At 38.1% G+C, this 22,253-nt stretch overlaps 1 protein-coding gene across 6 annotated transcripts in view; it reads left to right on the top strand.

The window, feature by feature from the left end:
* SESN3 (sestrin 3) overlaps positions 1–22,253 on the top strand; it is a 75,785-nt gene that overhangs the window by 52,276 nt on the left and 1,256 nt on the right. For 2 of the 6 annotated variants that reach the window (XM_077775039.1, XM_077775035.1), the window contains exons 5-10: positions 1,369–1,605; positions 2,150–2,324; positions 8,377–8,495; positions 9,334–9,524; positions 12,261–12,405; positions 14,044–14,183. In XM_077775039.1, coding sequence (XP_077631165.1) covers positions 1,369–1,605; positions 2,150–2,324; positions 8,377–8,495; positions 9,334–9,524; positions 12,261–12,405; positions 14,044–14,183 — 1,007 coding nt within the window. Of the gene's footprint in view, positions 1–1,368; positions 1,606–2,149; positions 2,325–8,376; positions 8,496–9,333; positions 9,525–12,260; positions 12,406–14,043; positions 14,184–14,240; positions 22,103–22,253 lie in introns of those variants that run through there. The other 4 variants (XR_013337791.1, XR_013337790.1, XM_077775038.1 and 1 more) reach the window with 4 other exon arrangements.

Below are 22,253 nucleotides of genomic sequence, written 5' to 3'. Positions count from 1 at the left end.
AATGAATTAAAGAAATAGAACTGAATGTGAGATGAGAAATTCAAGATGATGAGTGTTGGCTGTTCTGTCCTTTCAGGTTTAATAATTCTTGGAGAAGACTGACAAAGGCCTTGTAAATTCTACCGATCCTTTTGGAAGGCTCTTTGGCAGAATTGTCAAAAGTCTTAAAATTACAGTTACCCTAAAAATCCTATTAAGGGTTGTTTCTAGAATATGAACACAGCTATAGCATGAAGATGCTGTTTATAATAACAGATACGCACACACAAAATATTGAAGCAATTTGAATATCTGACAGGATATTAGAAGATGGAGAAGTAGTTCCATATTTCCCTGCTATGAAATATATGGCCCATGCTTAATGTTAAGACAAGGTAGTCTTGTGAAAATTGAACATGTCAAAATGTTGGGCCTGAAAAATAGATGTATTCTGATTATATAATTACACTTATAAAAATAAAAGAAAATACATAAAAGCTGTATTAGGATTAGAATATGATTCATTCTTCCTTTTCTTTTCCCTTAGCCTTTGGTTAAATTTCGTGTGCGTGTGTGTATCTATGTGTGTGTGGTTTATGGAGAGTAAAGCAAAAGAGGTGTTGGTGGGGGGTTGCCTGTGAAGTGAGCAAAATTAAATAAAAGTATAGATGTGTGAGGAGCAGCAGGACACACACATGTGCCCCAAGCAAGAGAGGAGAATCCTGATGGGAAAGAATCCCCGATGGATTGATGGGTGAATTGGCCCTGGGAGAAAATGGGGCTGGAGGCATCACTGTTTTTAATGGCTTCACTGGTGAGTCCATCATTCAGCTGGAGGATCAAGTAAAATAACATAGGAAACAGTGCTCTGAAACGTTTGAAGTTCTTATTCAGAAGTGAGGTATGGTTTCTGTCATCTGCCTTAGGGCCTTTCTCCATCAGGAAAGATATCTAAAAGACGACTAACAAAGTTGACTTACTGAATTGGGTTTTTTTTGTGTGACTTTTAAGGGAAGAGTCTTTACCTAAAAACCTTAAAATGAATGGTTTTGCGAGATCATCCCTAAAGTCTCTTCTAGCTTCAGTGATCTTTGATTCTCTGAAATATCTCATGAAAACAACATAGTGTTTTGGAAGCAGAAGTTCCATTGAACATATAAGGGATTTAGAAGAATCTGCCACAAAATTATATTGTTAGGTTTGACAGTTTAATGCAATATTGTTTGGCCAAAGGCATCTCTTTATTATATGAAACATTTTTAGAGGGGAGTTTTGTGTTTGATTGCTATAAATGGACATAAAAATTTGGTGGACTTTTCTTTTTTTCTAAAATTGCTTTGCATCATTATGTGATTTTCATTTTTACTCTGATTTGCTTTCTCATTTCAGAAACTTGTCAAAACTGGAGAAAATAATTGGTCTCTGCCCGAACTGGTACATGCTGTGGTCCTACTGACACATTATCACGCTTTGGCAAGCTTTGTTTTTGGGAGTGGCATCAATCCAGAGAGAGATCCAGAAATCTCCAATGGATTCAGGCTAATATCAGTCAACAATTTCTGTGTTTGTGATCTTGCTAATGACAACAACATAGAGAATGCATCCCTTACAGGCAGCAACTTCGGGGTCAGTTTCCTGAACTTTGTTTTTCTTTACTGTTTTGCCTTTAAATTTCCCAACGTTAAAAACATCTAGATAGAATTCATTGTCAAAAAAGAAAAACTTTTTTTAATTAAAAAAAAAAAAGAATTCATTGTTGGACTATACAGGATATACGTGAAATATTTTTGTACAGTTTTTCTTACTGTAAAAATGTAACCTGTACATTAAGTTCTGAATTGCCTTGAAGAGGCTTTTAAAGCAAATAGATACTATGACAAATCATAAGGCTGCCTCATTTTTAAAAATTAACTATAATTTAATATGTACCAAATGCTAGAATTCTAGACTAAATATATCTATATTTATACATTTTCTGTGTTTACAACTGAAGCAGAAACATCATACTTCTGAAAATGTTTGAATCTATCATTTGATTTTCTTTGGAGTTAGTGAGAAACCCACCTAAACTGTGCCCGTGCCACTGTACATAATAAGGTGACATTGGGAGACAGAGACATGTACTAAAATAATTTTTAATAACACCCAACATTATCTTACCTGGCTCCAGATTGTAGATTCTCTAAGCGAGCTGGAGGCCTTAATGGAAAGAATGAAAAGGCTTCATGAAGAAAGGGAAGATGAAGAGGCATCTCAGGAAGAAATGACCACTCGCTTTGAGAAGGAGAAGAAAGAAAGTCTTTTTGTGGTCTCTGGAGATACTTTTCATTCATTTCCTCATTCAGGTGTGCTTCTCCTTCCCCCGCANCGTCTTTGCCTTTGAGTTGTTAATATCCCTGACAGACCACCTTCAGTATTTTTCATACAGACATGTAGAAGCAACTCTACGACCATGTGCCTCTTATTTAGGCCTCCTCCTCCACCCTGCCCGAATGCTGGTGCTCTCCTGTTAGGTTCGTGGATCTCTCAGTGCGCCCCAGGTCCAGTTGACAGGAACTTCCGGTTCTGACAGTACACGCTCTGTCCTGCGTGCAGTGTTACTCAAAGCAGAACAGTTGCTTAGGAAGTTAGAGATACCTAATTCACTCCACTTTTGTGATGTTTTCAAGTGATAAGTGAAATCCTGTTTCAATAGAAAACATTTTTATAATATATCTCTGCCTTTTGTGTGTGTGGGGGAGTATGTGGGAGGATTGTTCTTGCACTGTTAATTTTCCACATTAGTTCTAAAATTACATTGGACTTGCCTTTGCAAGATTTCTTTGGAGAAATCTTCAGAATTTAATAAAAATGTATTATTTAGGTCATATTCTTATATTTGGAGGAATTCATTCTGTTTTAAAAGGGGGAATTCATTCTGTATTAAAAGCTAGGCATCTTTGTTCTAGTCTTGAAAATGTACTTTTTTCCCTAATACTCTAAGAGATTTTGAATTACACTTTTCAGTTCTGACTAAAAAAGATATTGAATGCCACATAGTAAATGTTATTAAAATAGCATTGACTCGTTAGAAAGCTGAAACCGTTCAGAGTCATCAATCTACCTAACCCTTTAAAAATAGAGTTCCATTGATTTAGAAAATTTTTGGTCTTTTTAAAAAAATTTTTTAATGTTTTATTTATTTCTGAGAGAGAGAGCGTAGGCAGGGGAGGGTCAGACAAAGGGAGATATAGAATCTGAAACAGGCTCCAGGCTCTGAGCTAGCTGTCAGCACACAGCCTGACGCAGGGCTTGAACCCACGAACCATGGGATCATGACCTGAGCTGAAGTCGGACGCTTAACCAACTGAGCCACCCAGGTACCTCAAAAAATTTTTAGTCTTTAGGCCAGTCTCATAAATTCCAAGGGTAACTGATTTGGCCATAACTTGTTTGTTAATATTAACATGGCACCGACCAGTAGTCCTCAGAAGTTTTGCCAGGAAGAGCAAAAACCCCTTTTTATCATCTCCCCTGATGATCTTTTTTATGAAAGATTTTATCCACCAAATTGAGTATATTAAGTTCTGGTTTCTTAGAGCTTCTAAGCAGCAGGAAATCCCAAGTAAAGAAACTTGGTGTTTTGGTTATTAGCTTAATAGCCATTCTACAAACATGCCTTGAGCTTCCTAGATGATCTCCGCATGGTACTGGACGCTAAGGCTTTCAGGCCAAATAGGACACGATTCCTGCCCTTGGGCGCTCTCAGTGCTCATGGGAGAGAAACAAATTCATTATGTAGCAGAACGTGAACAGTATAGGAGCCTAGAAGAGGACCCTGAATCCAGTGTTGGTGGGAGAGGAATGTGCACAGATTGGGGCTCTTCGAGACTTCCTCCAGCCACTTGGCTCTAAGACTTAGAGACCTGAGTGCAAGGGGGTTAGTGGCAAACCGTCAACTGTGCCAGGGCATGATGGTAAGGAAACAGGATGCCGGGCACAGGAACAAGTGGTTCTGTGGTGTTCGGGCATAGATGATGATGTAGGTAATCACATAAGCTTGTTACGTAAACAGAGCCTTAATCACGATGACCTTTCTAACCTTCAGGAGCATGCAATCTGCCATATTTAGGACATTTTGAGCTAAGAGGTCTAGAGATGTCTAGTACACTGCTTCTCAGACCTTCACTGCATGTGAGTCCCTGGGGGAATCTTGTTGAAATGAGATTTTGATTCAGTCAGTCTGGTCTAGGACCTGAGCAGGCCATATTTCTATCATCCCCTCAAGTGACCTCAGTGCTACCAGTCTGCAAACCACACCTGGAGTAACAAGGGGCTGGCAGATAGTCTGAAGGTCGGGAAAGGGTTTTATTTGTATTTTTAAAAATTTTTTCAAGTTTATTTATTTATTTTGAGATAGAGCGTGTGTGCACACACAAGTAGGGGAGGGGCAGAGAGAGAGAGAGAGAGAAGAGAATCCCAAGCAGGCTCATACTGTCAGCACAGAGCCCAAGGCAAGGTTTGAACCCATGAACCATGAGATCATGACCTGAGTAGAAATCAAGAGTCAGATGCTTAACCGACTGCGCCACTCAGGCGCCCCAAGGAGAGGGTTTTAAACTCAGGATGAAATTTTGGAAATTATAGGCATGTAACTGGGAGTTTAAAGAGTTGTTTATAAAAACCATCCAGAGAGAATACATGGGATAAAGGAAAATCATAAGCCTAGGGTGAACTTTCTGGGTAAACCAATATTTTAAAATGTAAACATTTTTATTAATTATTATTATTAATTAATTATTAATTAATAGACATTAATTTTTAAGAGCTTCTCTTAACATCACTAGAGCTTGAAGGATAAAAATATTTTATTTCTTTTAGTCAGTTTTGTTTTTAATATTGAAAATATATTTTGGACCCCAGCCTCTACCTTCTTGGACCCTTGAGCAGGGACTCCTGCCTTCTACAGTGAATTTTAACTAGCAAGTCTTAAATCCTAGCCAGAGATTATGTTCTAATTTTGACAGGAGAGGCTGTATCCTTTGTAAATCATTCAGGGAAAGAAATCAGTTTGCCATTTACTCTTAACCATTCCCAATACTACATTTGCTGGTCCCACAAATGGAACAGCAAAGGGACTCCATACGGTGGCTCACTGAGTCATTTTTATAACCTTAACCATGTTTTACAATGGAAATAGAAATTTATATTTTTTCTATAATGAATTTCTTGGTTTGACCAATGTGATAAAGCATTCCAGACTCCCATGTGGAAATTCTAAGAACAGCTTTTCAAGCCTTTTGAAGAAAATGTTTAAAATGTTCTACAGAGGTAGTATTCTATAGCTTGGTAACCGAGTTAACTAGCTTTTATTCTTTTTTCGTTTCTCAAGTTAGAAAGCCATCCTGCTACTGTTTTCTGTTCTGCTAGGGGCAGATGAATGTAGCCCATGTGCAACATGTTTCCTTTGAGTCTAGACCTTGAAATATTTTTTTAGATAGAGTTAAAATTGGGAGTTTTAGATTTGTTGATCAGAGTACTAATTTTAACTTCCTGAAATAAATTTAGAAAAAAGCATTTGTAGTTCGAAGACCTTTGTACATTTCTTTCTGTGGATGAAATCGTCTAGAAAACAGGTTTTGATTGACTCTAATTTTATCTATTTATTTACTGTTTTAAGTTTATTTATTTATTTTGAGAGAGAGAGAGAGCAGGGGAGGGACAGAGAGGGAGAGACCCAGAGAGAGAGAACCCCAAGCAGGCTCCACACGGTCACTGAAGAGCCTGACACAGGTCTTGAACCCACGAACCATGAGATCATGACCGGAGCCGAAGTCAAGAGACATTTAACTGACTGAGCCACCCAGGTGCCCCGACTCCCAATTTTAAAATGAGTAAGTGAATATTGATTGTAGGATAGATTCTATCGTATTTGGTTAGTTACTCATTGTTGTTTATTTAAAGAAATTTAAAAGTCATACGACAACTTAAAAATGCGTATGAACAGAACAAGAACTAACATCAGCATCAAACGAGCCAGCTGTTTAATAGTCAACTTCAGTATCGGTATTTGCCAAATGAAACCCAACTGGTTTCTACCCAGCGTGGGTAGAAAGATCACGTCAAGAGAGAAACTGTTTTACAGACTTTAGTTATCACTCACTGCTCTTGGTTTGATTTTACTTCACAACCCACAAAATACCTCATTTTCTTAGCACTGCAGTGATAACTGCCGCATTTTCAATTTTTTGCTTCATTTCTATTGATTAGTATGTGATGGGCTGAATTAAGGAAAGCCTGATAATGCCGTTCATAAATGTTATGAGATAAAGAATCAAAAATGCCATTTTCAAAGTGTTTCCATTTACCCAAACAGAATTGTGCAACGGGAGGAGACAACGCAGTAGTTGTGGGTTAGGCTAAGGATAAGCCTGAGATTGCGCTTTAGAAAACAGACAGTCACTTAAAAGCTTCAGATCAGATTAAGTAGTACAGTGTTTCCAAGTTTTCCACATCCTCCTAAATGAATCCACATGGTATTTCTTATTGATACTCAGTACTGACAGTGGTATTAGTAACTTAACAGTTAGTTTACTTGTTTCTTAAGGAGATATTGGAGATCTTTCTTTTTGCATTAATGAAACAAAAAAAAAATAGATATTAAGTACATAGCATAGTACCCGGTTTATAATAGATCCTCAGCAAATGCCAGTCTCTTCTCATTAGGTATAATAAAGAAGTTAGGTAATGGGCACCTGGGTGGCTCAATCCGTTAAGTATCTGACGTGGGCTCAGGTCATGATTTCATGGTTTGTGGGTTCAAGCCCCGTGTTGGGCTCTGTGCTGACAGCTCAGAGCCTGGAGCCTGCTTCAGATTCTGTGTCTCCCTCTCTCTCTGCTCCTCCTCTGTTCACGCTCTGTCTCCCTCAAAATAAATAAACATTAAAAAAATTTTTTAAAGAAATTAGGTAAGAATTGTAACATTTCCAAAGTTGGGTAGCCTGGGTGCTTGATCTCTCGTGCCATTATTGCTAGGATTTTTACAAAGCAACAGAGATTATAAATAATGAAGGCACTACTAATTTACCATGTCTTCTGGATGAATTGCTATAATTGCACTTGTTTATTTAAATTTCTTGAGACCGTCCAGTTAAGAATTAGTTTTTTATGACATCAAATTATTTTAGGAGCTATTTAATATTTGTTTATTAATTACTTATTAGACTTCTTTGATACTGATTAAAATAACTTAGTAAGAAAATATTGGTCTTTGCATAGAAGGAGTATTTTTTCTCTTATTTTGAAAACAATATGTTCACTTTCAAGAGTAGAAGGTAGTAAATAAAGGGAGGTCATTCTCTTTCAGTGGTTGAAATCAGAAAAAAAGTAATTATAAAGATGGACTAACTTAAAAAAAAGGTGAGTTAGGAGAGAATTCTTTTTAAACCAAATTAACATTGGGCATTTAAAATTTTTCAGCAGTGGGCTCCTGGGCTCCAACCACTCGGTTGGGCGTCCAGCTCTTGACTTTGGTTCAGGTCATGATCTCCTGGTCTGTGGGTTCAAGCCCTGCATCAGGCTCCGTGCTGATGGTGTGGAGATTGCTTGGGCTTCTCTCTTGCCCCCCTCCTCTCTCTCTCAAAATAAGTCAACTTTAAAAAATAAAATAAAAATTTTTCACTGGTAAATTTTTACTCTTATCAAGTATGCGGCAGCCAGCTGTCTTAATGATTATTATAGTCTTCCTATCTTCCTCCATGCCACGTTTATCATATTCTAATCACAGTCTTCTCAACACATTGTTTACTTCCTATGTTGTATGCCTTTTTAAAACTCAGTGGATTTTCCCAAACTGAACCTTCCTATTTTAGCACCCAAGTCAACTAAGAATGACAACAGTGGTACCCAAAAGGCCACTTTCCTCCCTGCTGAGTTCCCTTCCCAGCCCCTCTCCCTGAATGCCGGCCGGTGAGCTGAAAATGAACTACATTGCACTAATTTTCACTATGAACACATGCAGATGAAGCACCATTGAATTTTAACAATGTCTGCCTTAACTTTAAACTCCACTGAACTGGTCTTTTACCTTTATCTCCTCTCTTTCCCATTTCATCCTGCACAAGTTCAAATAATGTTTAAGCTTTATACTCAAAGGCCTGCGCTAGCAAAACCAGTGTATTGATCCTTTGCTAACTATTGCTTAGATATTTTACTGTGGCCATTTTCTTGCCCAGACAACTACACTTACATGTTAATTGCCACTGTGTGGTAATGAAATTGTATTCAAAACTTAAGCCATAAAGCCAATATTGTCACTTCAGAAATCCATGGAAAAACTAAAAAGTGGAGGGAAATGGAGCAGTTCCATTGTTCTATACACAGTTTCCTTTATACTAAAATGTTCATTATTGCCCTTAGATTTTGAAGATGACATGATTATAACATCTGATGTCTCCCGATATATTGAAGATCCCGGTTTTGGGTATGAGGACTTTGCCAGACGAGGAGAAGAGCATTTGCCAACATTCCGAGCTCAGGTAGAAGATGCCTTCATTCAGAGGAACTAGAGAATAAACACTGTCCTCTTAACTGTGAAATGCTGAAACGTAAATCCATTGACTTCTAAAGAAATTAATGGTCATTTTGATAGAGTCTGTAAATCTTTTCACGTAACCTAGTTTTTAGCCTAGTCTAATTTGATCTCCCAGTAGACAGATTATTATTTTATTATTGAAATAATAAAATTTCCCCCTCTAAGAAAGCAGAAGGAATCTGTCTTCAGTTACTTGCATTGTTACATGGTAATTGTATAATGTTCATACCACTTTTTTTTTCTTGGAGAGGAGCAGGGAGGAAATCAAGTGATAAAGTTCCATTTATAATAAAATGGCATTTCGTAATAAGATCACACACTGGTAGCTCTGGGCTCCAGCGCCAGCCTGCTCCCATCCCTAGAAAATGGAGCCACCGTAGTGATGTGGCTCCTAACGAGAGTGTAAGTTTGAATTAAGACAGACTCCGTAGCACCTGTCCACGTGATCTGCTGATCGTGCGTGTCACCGAGCAGCTTTAGTCACATAGGAATATTCCAATATTCTGGAAGGCGTTCTTCCAGGTACGGGTGTAGCTTGCGTACTAGCTGACCCCAGGAGGTGGCCAGAGTTCATCCCAACATGTCTGACTGTGGTCCCCACTGAGGAGACTACCTGGCAGTCTCATCTACAGACTGCTATGAAAGGTTCTCAGGAAAGCTATCAACTTAGAATTAGATGTAAAATGTTTTCATGTCCTTGCATCGGTAATTATATTTAATAAACATACAGAGTTTAAACACAGAATGACCGTTTTGTAACTGGATATGACTTCCTCCTTTAGGACTATACCTGGGAAAATCATGGGTTCTCCCTGGTGAACAGACTTTATTCTGACATTGGACACCTTCTTGATGAGAAGTTCCGCATGGTCTACAGTCTCACCTATAACACTATGGCCACCCACGAGGATGTTGACACCACCATGCTGCGCAGAGCTTTGTTTAACTATGTTCACTGTATGTTTGGAATCAGGTATGTTCGTTCTCAAAGACAGTTTTAACCATTCCTAAGTGAAAATTCTGACCTGAGTCTTGCTTCGGTCCTCTTCAATGTTATACAGTACTGGGGAGAAAATATTACCTGTAGACATCTGATTTTTAAAAATTGCCTTCATCTTAGAGAAAAACTGTTTTCTTTGTTGGGAATTTTAGCATATACCTGTAAATACAGTAATAAGAATGTATTGAGGAGGGAAAAAGATCAGTAATCATTGGGGGCTAGGATAGGATCAGACTCAATTTAAGAGTCCTTCCTGTAAGAATTAGACAGTTAAAAAACCATCTATTGTGTCCCTTTAGCTCAGTGTAATAAATGTTGGTTTGTTTATTTATTTTTAAAGGAGGTGTAATTAGGGTCTAAATAAAACTAGGATAGATTGTATCCTCATAAAGCTCACATGAGAACACTGAAATGAAAGTATCAGTCAGTATAAATTAATGGCCTCTAAATTTGGAAAATTGGCATGGAGAGAACAGTGAGTAAATGAGCAAGTGAGACTGAATGGTCTAATCAGGAAAGCTTTTTTGGGAGAATGTGCCTTTTTGAGCTGAGTTTTGAAGGCGTTTATGGAGATAGATTTGCAGAAAGAGAAGATTCGCAGTCATGAATACACTCAATTTGACTCTACTATATCCTTTCTGATACAGTATCAGAAAGCCTTTATGGTGTGGAATTAGAATTCAGTTTGTTAAGCAAAGTGTCTTCTATAGTTTTAATTTAAAAAAAAAAAAATTTCCTGAAACATCTCCTAATAGGAAAGCATTCTACCTAGAAGACACTATTAGGATGGTAAATAATAGCTGTGCTGTTTGCTCACTTATCATTCCAGGCAATAAATTATCACAGAACCATCACATTTTGAAACACATATATTGTACCTACCTAATTAAGAAACACAAATACTAACAATTCAATTATGATATATTATATTGAAGACAATAAATAACAAATCTTATGGTGATTATATTTATCTGTTGGGTGCTACCAAAAAAGGCTCATATAACATTTTTGAATACTTATTTTTAACTAAGCATATGTTTGAGTTAAAAATGAGCTGAAAACATAGAAGAGAAATCCCACAACCTCCCACTACTGCATTTACCCTCCTGTCTGCCTCTGTGCCCATTTACTCTGCTGTCTCTTCTCTCATATTATGGATGAACTGTCTGTGGCCCTGTGCACTTGGCCACGAAATCCCATCTCCTCTCATTTAGCATCCCTATCCTAGGATAAAGGAGATGCGGTATATACACACAATGAAATATTACTCAGCCATAAAAAATAAGGTCTTGCCATTTGTGACCACAGGGATGGACTCAGAGGGTATGCTACTAAGTGAAATAAGTCAGAGAAAAACAAATACCATATGATTTCACTTACATGTGGAATCTAAAAAACAAAGCAAAGAACCAGAAACGGACTGCTACAGAAAACAAACTGATGGTGGGAGGGGGGCTGGGGGGTGGGGTTGGAGGGAAGGACAGAATAGGTGAAGGGAATGAAGAGGTAAAACTTGCAGTTCTAGAGTCAGTAAGTCATGATGATGTAATGTTCAGCACAAGGAATCCAGTCAGTAGGATCGTAATAACCTGTATGGTGGCAGATGGTAACTACATTTGTGGCGAGCGTTTTGGGAAATATGTTAATGTTGAATCACTGTGTCATACACCTATAACTAATACAGTATTGTATGTCAACTGTAACCAATAGTAAAAATTCAGGGTGCCTGGGTGGCTCAGTCGGTTAACCATCTGACTTTAGCTCAGGTCATGGTCTCATGGTTTGTGGGTGTGAGCCCCGCATCTGGCTCTGTGCGGAGAGCTCAGAGCCTGGAGCCTGCCTTGGATTCTATGTCTCCCTCTCTCTCTGCCCCTCCCCTGCTCATGCTCTGTCTCTCAGAAATAAATAAACATATAAACATGTTTTTTAAAAAGTAAAAATTCTTCCTTCTCTCTCCTGCACATCCTCTTTACCCTGTTTATTGGATCGTTCCCACCAGTATAAATAAACAATGCTGTTACTTCTCTGACCTTTAAAAACAAAATCCTTTCTACATCCTTCTTTTCCTTCTGGCTGCTGCCTCATTTTTCTGCTCCCATGCACAGCACATCTCTTTCAAAAAGCGTTGTATATCTACTGTCACCATTTTCTCCTCCCCCATTCCCCCTCGAACGCACTTGGGTACCACACCAACAAAACCACTCTTGGCGAGGTTCCCTGTGATCTCTGGACAGCTGCTTCTCATGCTCGGTGCTCGTTTCCTATCTGATCCTGGCTCCTGCCTTGCGGCTTTACATGTGCTCCTGTTCCTCCTGGCCTTTGCTCAGATGTCGGCCACCCTCCCCAAAATCAGCAGCTCCTCCTATCACAGCCTCCAATTTTCTTTTCTCTCCATAGCAGTTATCACCACCTGACATTATATGCTTGTCTTTTTTTTTTTTTTTCCTCTTTTTTCTCCAATAGGACTTCATTTCCATGAGACCAGGGATTTTTTTTTTGTTTATTCTATTCATCAGTGTCTCTCCAGTACCTAGAAGAGAACACGCGAAGTACATGGCACATAATAGGCGCTCAGTAAATATTTGTTAGAACAATTAGCTGATGAGGGTTTGGTATTTAACTGCTAGACAATAAACGTCTCTTGAGACAAACCGAGAAATCAGAAGTTTTGATTTTGTCATTCTAAAATTGTTGTCTTCCTGCTCATAGGTATGATGACTATGATTATGGAGAAGTTAATCAACTACTTGAACGAAGCCTGAAGGTTTACATTAAGACCGTGACCTGCTATCCTGAGAGAACTACCAAGCGCATGTATGATAGTTACTGGCGTCAGTTCAAGCACTCAGAAAAGGTGTGTTTCATGACTAAACATTCTATATACCTTAGACACGTGTCCAATATAATTAGGAATGATTATGAAAAAGTTAATAAATCAGTGCCATTAAAGAAAAGGAAGTGGTGTCATGTGGCTATACTTTAACAATGTTTTTAAATCAGGTTTATTGAATATTAACCAAATTTTTGTGGTATGTTTTATCCAGTGTGGTATGTGCAGTAAAAGTGTAGCATCAGCCTTTGAAAGATTGGATCTGAATATTGATAGGTTTTTTTTTTTTAATTTTTTGAATGTTTGTTTATTTTTGAGGGAGAGAGAGAAAAAGAGAGAGACGGAGTGTGAGCAGGATAGGGGTAGAAAGAGAGGGAGACCCAGAATCCGAAGTAGGCTCCAGGCTCTGAGCTGTCACACAGAGCCTGATGCAGGGCTCGAACTCGATATCATGATCTGAGCTGAAGTCAGATGCTTAACTGACTGAGCCACCCAGGTGCCCCATGAATATTGATAGTTTTGAAGTACATTTAGGAAGATGTCTACCAGTCTAGTGACTAATAAAAATCAAAACTACTGAGATGTGTCAGGTATGATTGTGCCACACCCAGAGGTTTATCCATTTAGAGAGTAACTCCGGCCATTAGAGTTAACCTCTTAGGCAATAGTTTCTTATTCCAACTTGGTAATTTTGTATTTTGACAATAATGCAGGACCTTTGAGCCAAATATATATACCCTGATGTAAGAATATTTCTTTGGATGAAATATATAGGAATCATTATGTAAGGCCTAATAAATGTTAGGATCTTTAACAACACTGTAATAGAGCTGGCCTTAAATCCTAGGTCTTTTTGACCTTTAAGTCCGTGGATTTTCCATTTACACCACAATTTCCAAGCTTTTGCAAGTCAAAAAATCCATTTAGGGTTCTGATTCGCTAATGAATTCTGTGACCTTGACAGAGAATGTTATGGCCTCCATACCTAACAGATTCTATGAAGTCTTAAGAGTCAGTCATACATAGGATAAATAACCCATTTTACTGCCAGCATGTCTTCTTCATAGATCTTTATGTCCTATTTATATATTTGCATTACTTTACTAGGTTGTATCTAGAAATTCCCTTTACTGGTCAAGAGAATCTATCTAACAGTATATCTAAACTGTAGAATGTTATCATAATAAATATAATATCAAAACACATTTCTCTGTAGTACGTTTCGAAAAATACATAGGTATTAATTTTAATCGATCAGTTAAGGTATATCTCCCCCAAAACTTAGGGGCTTGTATCTGAAAGATTCCAGGGATGCTACCCATATCTAACAAAGACCAGACAGTTATCACAAACTGCCTTAAGCTTCAGGTTTTCACTTCAGTATCTTTCCAAGTACACAGGAAGAAACGTTTTTAAAGGCCTTCCAAGGACCGAACATAGACTCTAAGAACAGTAGAGCTGATTTTTAGCCACATAAAACTGGAGGAAAGGTATAACTTACAGGAAAGTTGCAGTTTGTTAAAAAATTGAACACTATGTTATTTGGTAATCCAGGAGACTGTTTAGCTTTACACATCATGTACATTCTGACATAATGCTTGGTATTGCAAAGACTTGTAGAGGTCATTTTTGCCACTCACAAGATCCGTTTCTTTTCCGTAGACACAGTTTTGTTATGAATGTTACATCGTTTACATGCATAGATCTGCCGAGACGTGTGTTCGTACATGTGTCTGTATACACAGGACAAACCTTTGTGAATGTCCCATATGTTTAAAAGAAAAAAAAAAAAGAAAGAAAATGTAAGTTTTTTCAGTTGTTTGTAATGGCCACTAAGTTGCTAGCATTGTCATTTCTAGGTTCACGTAAATTTGCTTTTAATGGAAGCACGGATGCAAGCTGAACTCCTTTACGCCCTTCGTGCCATAACTCGGCATTTGACCTGAAGTATCACCCAGCGAAAACATCACCTGTGTGTAAAGACCTTTTCACACAAGAGTATCCATCAGAAGCTGTTTGTGATGAGCATCAAAGTTAATCAGTTCTCTAGTGTCAAAGTCTAGCCGTTCTCTCTGGCGGCTGTAATGTGCAATGATGTGTTTTATTTTTCTTGATGCTTAACATTACTAACGATTGCAAAGATAATACTGAGGAGCACTACTTGGCATTGTTTTATAGTTGGAGTTTTGGATACTGATCATAAATCACGAACCTGGTTTATTAATGCTTAACTTCAGTGCTTTTGGGTTTGTATGTATGTGTATTCTTTTCTTTCCTGTTTTTTGTCTTTTTGTTTCTTTTATTATTTTTTTTTTTGTAATAAGGAAAAGCGCTTACAATCTGCTCAAGCAGTTGTTTTTCAGATATTGGAATTCAGCAAAGAATGACCTCTTCTGGCCATTCTAAACTTTTAACGTTGTGTCCTAAATCTGGTGGAGGAAAAGCATGCGCTGTTGAACTAAGCTGCTCACAGGACACATTATCTGTGTCCCCAGGAGATTATTTGTCAGGCACTGTTTGTGGTTTTGTTTGTTTGTTTGTTTGGGTTTGTTTTTTTTTTTTTTACTGCTATTGGCGATAACGTGAAATGTGATACAGCCATTGTCCATAATTTAATGTGAAATTAATCATGATGAATTCTAAAGCATGCTACTGAAATGCCAAATTCAGCTCTTTTCTTTCTCTTCTGAAACAGAAGTTTCTGTTTTCCATATCAGATGTGTATATTAAAAGCAGAATTATGCACAATCCTTTCTGTCACTGACAGTCCTAACTCATCTAAGTCCTCAGCGCTCACAGAGCTGCTCACCGCTCATTCAGTTGGCACATGCAAGCCTGTACCCACACAGGACTGACCAAAAAAGTTTCTTTGCACATTTTTCTTTTCTCATAGCGCTTTCTATATCGCAGTAAGCAGAGGAAGGTTAATATACTTGTATTTTTTCCTGGTAGGCTTTTAGAACTTCTTTCCCATGATTTTTCTTCTAATAGGCTGAGCAGTTGAATATTCAGAGGTAACAAGTGTGTTTCTATGCATTAATGTGATTGAACAGCAACAACAAAAAAAGTGCAATATGTTGGGAAAAAATACTCAGCTGAACTTTCCCCCCATTATGTCATTGCAGAAGTGTCCTTGTAAACAGAGCCATAAAGAAATTTTGTTCGAATTTCTTTATTGCACAAGGCTTTTGCCTTACTGGGGTTGAACAATGTTCTTTTCCTAATGCCAAAGCACCCCCTTCCCCAGAAAAAAAAAGAATCTCTTTGGACAACTGGTTTAAAAAAGCTATCAAGTCTTAGGGGAGGAAGAAGCATCCAAAAAGTCACATTTTTGCATTGGTCTGTGTTGCCTGATTAGACTATCTTTACAGAGCACAACATTATGTGTTTCTAGCTTTAATTTGTATTGTGTTAATGAACCAGTGAAGTGCCTAAGAGATGCTTACAACTACCCAGTAGGACACGACCGCACAGCTTAAACACTTTTTGGTTAATTAAGGGTGACTTGAATTTTCACACATCTGCTAATTTTTTAAAAAACGACTCCATTTTCTCATGGTAGATAATAGAGTCAAAATTCTCTGCTAGAGTTCCCACAAAGATTTCATTGAAGACTGACTGAATTGTTATATAGGACTTTTTCTCTCATGAAAGGATCTTGGGTGATTGTTTTGTTAAGTCACTTTCTCTTCCCGTTCACTATCCTTTTCTGGTACAATCCATTAGGTTGCTTTCTTTTAGAGTTTGTCCCAGATAAGACAATAGAAAGATGACTGCAAACCTACTAACATAAGGTGGTTCTGCCTTTTTAGGTTCCAGGATCTTGTTTGAAATCTTCCATGTGAGGAAAAAATTACTAATATTTTTTAAGACAGGGTGGTTTATTTAAAGATAACCATTCAAAGAATCCATGCCAGATCTCTTCTGTTTATTGCATATACCATATGTTGACTTTATTCAGCATCACATCATACAGGTATGTCTATTGACTGCAAGGAAGGTATTTAGGAAAGTGACAAAACACAGGTGATAACATAAATGCTCATTTGACTTCCCTAACCTTAGAACTTCTGAGTTGAGGATATCTTTTATTCTTGACGTTTGTGGTTTTTTGTTTTGTTTTGTTTTGTTTTTTAACTACATTCCTTTCAGTTAATAACCCTCTACTGTTGCGCAGGTGACCTGTATTGCAGGATAAAAAAGGATCTTTATAAATGGAAAAGGAGGAGAAATTCTCACACAAAAACCATATGAGCTTTAGACCAAAAGGGGAACAAGGTGTAAGTAATGAAAATGGCCACTTAGTTTTTGTCTTTTTTTTTTTTTTTTTACTCCAGAAATGGAAGTAGTTGGAGTTTGGGGTTTGGAAATATTAGTGCCTTTACTAGATCTCTTTTCTAGCAGAGTTTCTTTTTAGCTCAGCATTGGCCTCTCTCATCAGTAATCAGGAACATAAGTCGACTTGGAACGATAAACAAAAACAAAACAGTGTATTTATGAACCTCAGTGAACCAGCCTAGAAAAATTGACTTCCGAAGGTGCTGGAGCACCTACTGAGATGCAGCACGCACAACACGAGTACCATTTTACAGCAAGTTTGCTGTGAACTTTGTCTAATGCAGACTTGAAATTCTGATGCGGTTTTCCAGGGTGGTGTTTTTTCAGAGTATTGAATTTACTATGTAGTAATTTATAGTATAGCTTTTTATATTAAAATGTGATATTTTTCAAAGAGATATCTGGTTCAATTAGTGTAACGATGTGATTATACGATACGCTAACCTCCACCTTGGGGCTCACGTTGTGCCAAACTTAAAATGTGCAAGTGTACTTGGAAAAACAGCACATGTGACTGTGAATTCTCTAACTTCCTTGCTTATTATGTTGAAATCCGTCTAACACGCCACTGATGATCTGCCTGGTGATGTCTATTTACTTCCCGGCTTCACTTGTGATTCTTAATTTCTCAGATCACCTTAGGAAATACCTTAAAATATTCTACCAACTGAACATCAATCTGATCTGTAAACCCATCCCTTGACCATGGAGGTGGCCAGGCAGCTGCCCCCTCAAGCTTAGGTCTCCTCAGATGGACCCTTGATAATCAGAGGAAACGAGGCTTGCTGAGATGACACCACTCCTTACCTTCTTTACCTTTTTGAACCAAGCATGTTGTCTCAGTCTCAGGAAGAATCTTTGTCCCATCCAGGGTACTTTCACAATAAAAGATGGCTAATGTGGAATCTGGGCCATGGCCTTGGCCTTTCGTAATGGCTTTAAACCCAAACAATGGCAGAGCAACACAGGGCTGTTTTAAAACAGTGAACTCAGTGGAAGCTTTATATTAAAATCATATTTGAACCAGAGCCCCTATTTTCATTGTGTTATGAAGTCCTGTATGGATTTTAAATTCTTCTAAAAACTAAACCACATTATTCCAGAGCAACTTTTTCCTTTTCCACCTTACAGAGTTTTGGTGGCTTTTTTCTTTTTAATCCCAAATCCTAGATTATTAGGCCGCAGCAAAATAAAATGATCAGCAAAAAAGTTAAAGATCTATACTTAAAAATAGTTCACCACTTTAGTGCAGAGTGCATGCATGTGTGAAGGTAAGATTTTTTAAACTCGTAAATCTGGTTCATCAGGGACAAAAATTAATTTCAGTGCATGTTATGAGAATGATTTGCACTGTGGTAGTAAAATGAGGTTTTTGTGTTGTGTTGTGTTGTGTTTTGGAGACAATTCTAAACCTTCCCTCTGGAAAGCAAAACCTTAAGCTCTTCTCTTCTTTTTCTTCTTTTATGCAAATAGACAGTCTTGCATGGAGTAAAAAGCGTGCAACAGTAATGTTGTGTGAATAGTGTATGAAATTTTTTTAGTATATGCAGCAGCACCCTGAAAGACACGGGGCCCCTCAGTTCGGCTTGAGTGTTAAGTTACCTACTTTGTATAATCAGAACCTATTCTCCGTGGCCGTCATTTTAATCTGTTTCTCTCGTATCCCTCCGGAGACCGAGAATCAAAGGACGTTGTCTTTCCTCAAAGCAGTACTGTAACATGACTATATCCCCCTCAGTCTGCAGAACTGAAATGTCCCCTGTGTGTGGAGCCTATTTCCACGCTAATTTGGCTTAGTTAGCACTGTCTGCTCAGATGAGACCTAGAACAAAAATCGCTGGGGTGAAATGGATCCTAGAGGTGGAGGCAGAGCCCTGTGAGGAAGGAGAAGGTTTCCAGTGAACGCGGGGAACATTTGAGTGTGGCCATCCTCAGCATCGCACACCTAATATAAGGGAACATTCCCGTGTGGGAGTTCCCATCTGCATTCAGTCCACCCTCTCCTGCCTGCTTTCTTTCCCCCAAGTGCCTCAACCTCTACATGCTTGCCGTCTTCCTCTTCCCTCGGCCCATCTTGTCTGAAGGCCTTTTCACAATCCAAACCAAACATCACCAGCCACCTGCTGATAGTCACCAGCATTTACTTTTCTGAGTTCCTTTTTCTCCACTCATTCAGAACAGGACTTTGTCCCCGCTCCCCTAAATCCCTCAGTCATCCAGCTACATGTTGGCTAACCTTCGCCCTAGACACCCTAGCAGATATTATGCAGCACCGAGTGTAATCCTGTCCACCCCATACTCCTCTACCCTGTCCCAGCTGCCTCTACCTCATCCCCAAAGAGCCTGTAAATTCAGAGTATCCAACCTTTTCATGGATTCACTCTCTGCTGTTCAGTAATGCTACTTCCATATTTTAATAAGTCTTAGAAGATTTTAGCCTTCTATCAAAGTAGAAGTCTTTATATTTATACATGATACAGAAATGGAACTATTTCTACCATGCAGAATTTAGCATTTAGCAGGACTGTAAAGTGATTGATTGAGCTACCACCCTAACCTGGATCTATAGTAGGTAATAAATACTGGTGTTAGTCCAAGTCATTTGAATGTAAATTTAAAATTCTCTAGCAATCCAGATTCATGTGTAACCCCTCGGGGGAACAGGAAACTTCTGGCACATCCTTGGGTGGTGTTTCAGATATTTGTTTTATTGTTGTTACTTGGGCCTTGAAACACATTTCTAAGAGAAGAACGTATGATAAAGGGCGTTTAGGTGGTCCCATTGGATTGCAGAAGCCCATTTGATATATTATATAGATAAAATACCACAGTTGGGTACATAAGGGTTTGAACAAGCTTTCCTGGATTAGACTAGGCTTCTAGTCCCCATTCCTACCCTGCTCCCCATGGGGGAGAAAGGTACTATGGGGTGAAAAGGGAGCACACTGCCTTTGTAGTCTTTATCCCCTTGGCTGCAGTTCAGGTTATTTCCAGACCGTGTCCTTAAGGCACAAGTGCGCAGAAGAGGGTGAAGTGGCCGTTCTTCCTCTCCAGCCAGTGTGCACTCTGTTCACGGCTGACAACTCTGTCCGGTATCTAACATGGGGCATGTTCATCTACAGATGGCTGTCTGACCCGGCAGCGAGCCACCCTGTTTGGAGGTGTAGACTAATACAGTCTGTGGTGGCGTTTGGCATTGGAATGCTCTACATTCCGTTCATAAACAAGCCGACCTGATGGCAGAGTCTAGTAAATGCCTTTAAAGTTCCTAGGAGTGAATCGATGCCTCATTGAGAAATAAGACTTAATAATAGACACCGAAGGGATGGTTCTTACTAAATCATATGTCATGAAGTGGTCATTCTAGCTTAAATGAATTCTGACTGCACCACCATGAACTACAGAACTGACAAAGAGAAAATACAGGGACGGGGGTGGGGGGTGGGGAGAAGGAAGATCTGATTTTTTTTAGTGCTTGTGGAAATGTTGGAAATAATGATATGCATATTATAAAATAGCCTTTAGAACAAACACCCCATGTTACTTATAGCTTACAGGACAGCATCAAACATTAGTGAGTCTAAGTATGATAAATACAATTTTTGGTATATAAATTTTGCTAAGACAGTCTATTTTCTTGCACCCCTCAGCTTAACCTCTTAGAAATGAATGTATAATTTCCACAGAAAGATTATCAAAGGGAGAGAGAATCTCTGGTATTTAATGCTAAAGTATTGTTCATGAATTCTGATTATCCAAGTGTACGCATTATGACATTTAGCAGATCTCTTTCTTAATCAGTCTTTACAGATTTTTCCACTGACTTTCAAATCTTCTTAGGAAGGATCCAAAGGTAGGATAAAGGAAACCTATCAGTTAGGTAGCCAAGTCGTTTCCTTTGCAATGTTGAGAGACTATTTTCTCCTTTCTGAATTTCACTGGTTCTCTAAAATAAAAGGCAAGAGTTCACTGGTACTTGTTTGTCAAGGAAAGTGATCCAAACTCTATCTAGTGCACATATTTTCTTTGCATCCATATATCTTCTCTGGAAAGAAAACACGATTTTTCCCTTCCTCTTTCTCTTCGTATGTACTCTTTTCAACTCAAAATAATACAGACACAGGAAGCAAACCAAGCCAGTTCGGCATCTGCTCCATGCTAATAGAATAGTCCCATCCACATGCACAGTTTGAGCAAGGTGAAGAAGAACCTTGTCAGGTCAACTTGGAACATGGCCTTGCTTCTTGGATTAGCTCCTTCGAACCTGAAAATAACTTTCCTGGTCATGGAAGAACTGGATGTATCCTTTAGCTTATGAAATAGGATTTGAACTTGAAATCTCTCTTTTTTTTTTAAATCCTGATTCTGCAGGGCAGCTACATAGTGAATGTATATATTAAGACTTTGTAGCTGAATTGCACATGAAATCAGATTGCCAACTTCTTGACTTTCAATTTTAGACATCATTTTATCCTTAAGTTGTGAGCGATATATGTAGCATGCTGTGAAACGTCTATTATAGTTCTTTAATTCATCAGTATTAATACAGAATTATCTTTTGCGTTCTTTGGTACTTTTTATTCAGTGTAATCAGAAGCTGTGATGTTTTGCCTTTGTAGTCCTGTGCTTTGTTACTGTAATTTTTTTTTTTTTTACAAAGCACGTGACTTTGGACTAATGTGAGGCAGATGACATGATCTTTAAGACTGCTATATATATCAGTCTCTTACTATATAAGGTTTTCAATTAGAATAAGCTTTTATCAAATAGATCATTGATGCAATTTAGGATTCACGCAGTTTTCAGCGTCCAACAGCGGTCTCATATTTATAGTTTCAATTCTGAAGATAGCAAACTTGATAAACAGCCACTTTAAACTTGTTCCGGCAACCCAGATCCTGCTCTAGATGTAGTAGTCTAAGGTAGTTAACCATATAAGCCTTTTCAACTATTATGCCCTCCACAGAGTCAGCAGTTAAGGAGATTATAGAACCCATGAAAGCTTTTTGTATGTATAAGTAGGTTTTATTTTTCTTATGTTGCTGATTTTACAATTCTGACTAAAGCTGACCTGAATGGATCAGTTTATGTGTAATATTCTAGTGCTTTAATGGCTTTTTTTTTTTGGAGGGATGGGTAATATTATTTGAACAGATGCAGAAGGAACTGTTAGTGAGTCAAGACAAACACGTTTGAAATAAAGGAACTGTGTATTAACATGTTAACAACAATTCATAACTGCACTTTTTATGACATTTTGAAAATCTATTTATAGGTACAGAACAATGGGTTTTGTTAAACTGTATCACATTTATACTTGCAGAAATTTATTTCATTGTTATTAGTAGGAATTTTATTGGTTCAATAAAATTGGCAAAACCGATCCCTGATTATTTGCTTTTATATATATTTACATTTATATTGGAGTAGCATTCTTGCCTAGGTTTGTTTCTGCTCAATTATTAAGACGTGCATTCAAAAAGACATCACAACAGTGAGTCATTTTTTCCCCTAATTCCTGACCCACAGATTTC

The sequence above is a fragment of the Crocuta crocuta genome, unplaced genomic scaffold, assembly GCF_008692635.1.
Source record: "Crocuta crocuta isolate KB4526 unplaced genomic scaffold, BGI_CrCroc_1.0 scaffold1293, whole genome shotgun sequence".
Classification (NCBI taxonomy): Eukaryota; Metazoa; Chordata; class Mammalia; order Carnivora; family Hyaenidae; genus Crocuta; species Crocuta crocuta.
The sequence above is the reverse complement of the archived record's forward strand: the minus strand, read 5'-3'. Positions and strand labels throughout refer to the sequence as shown.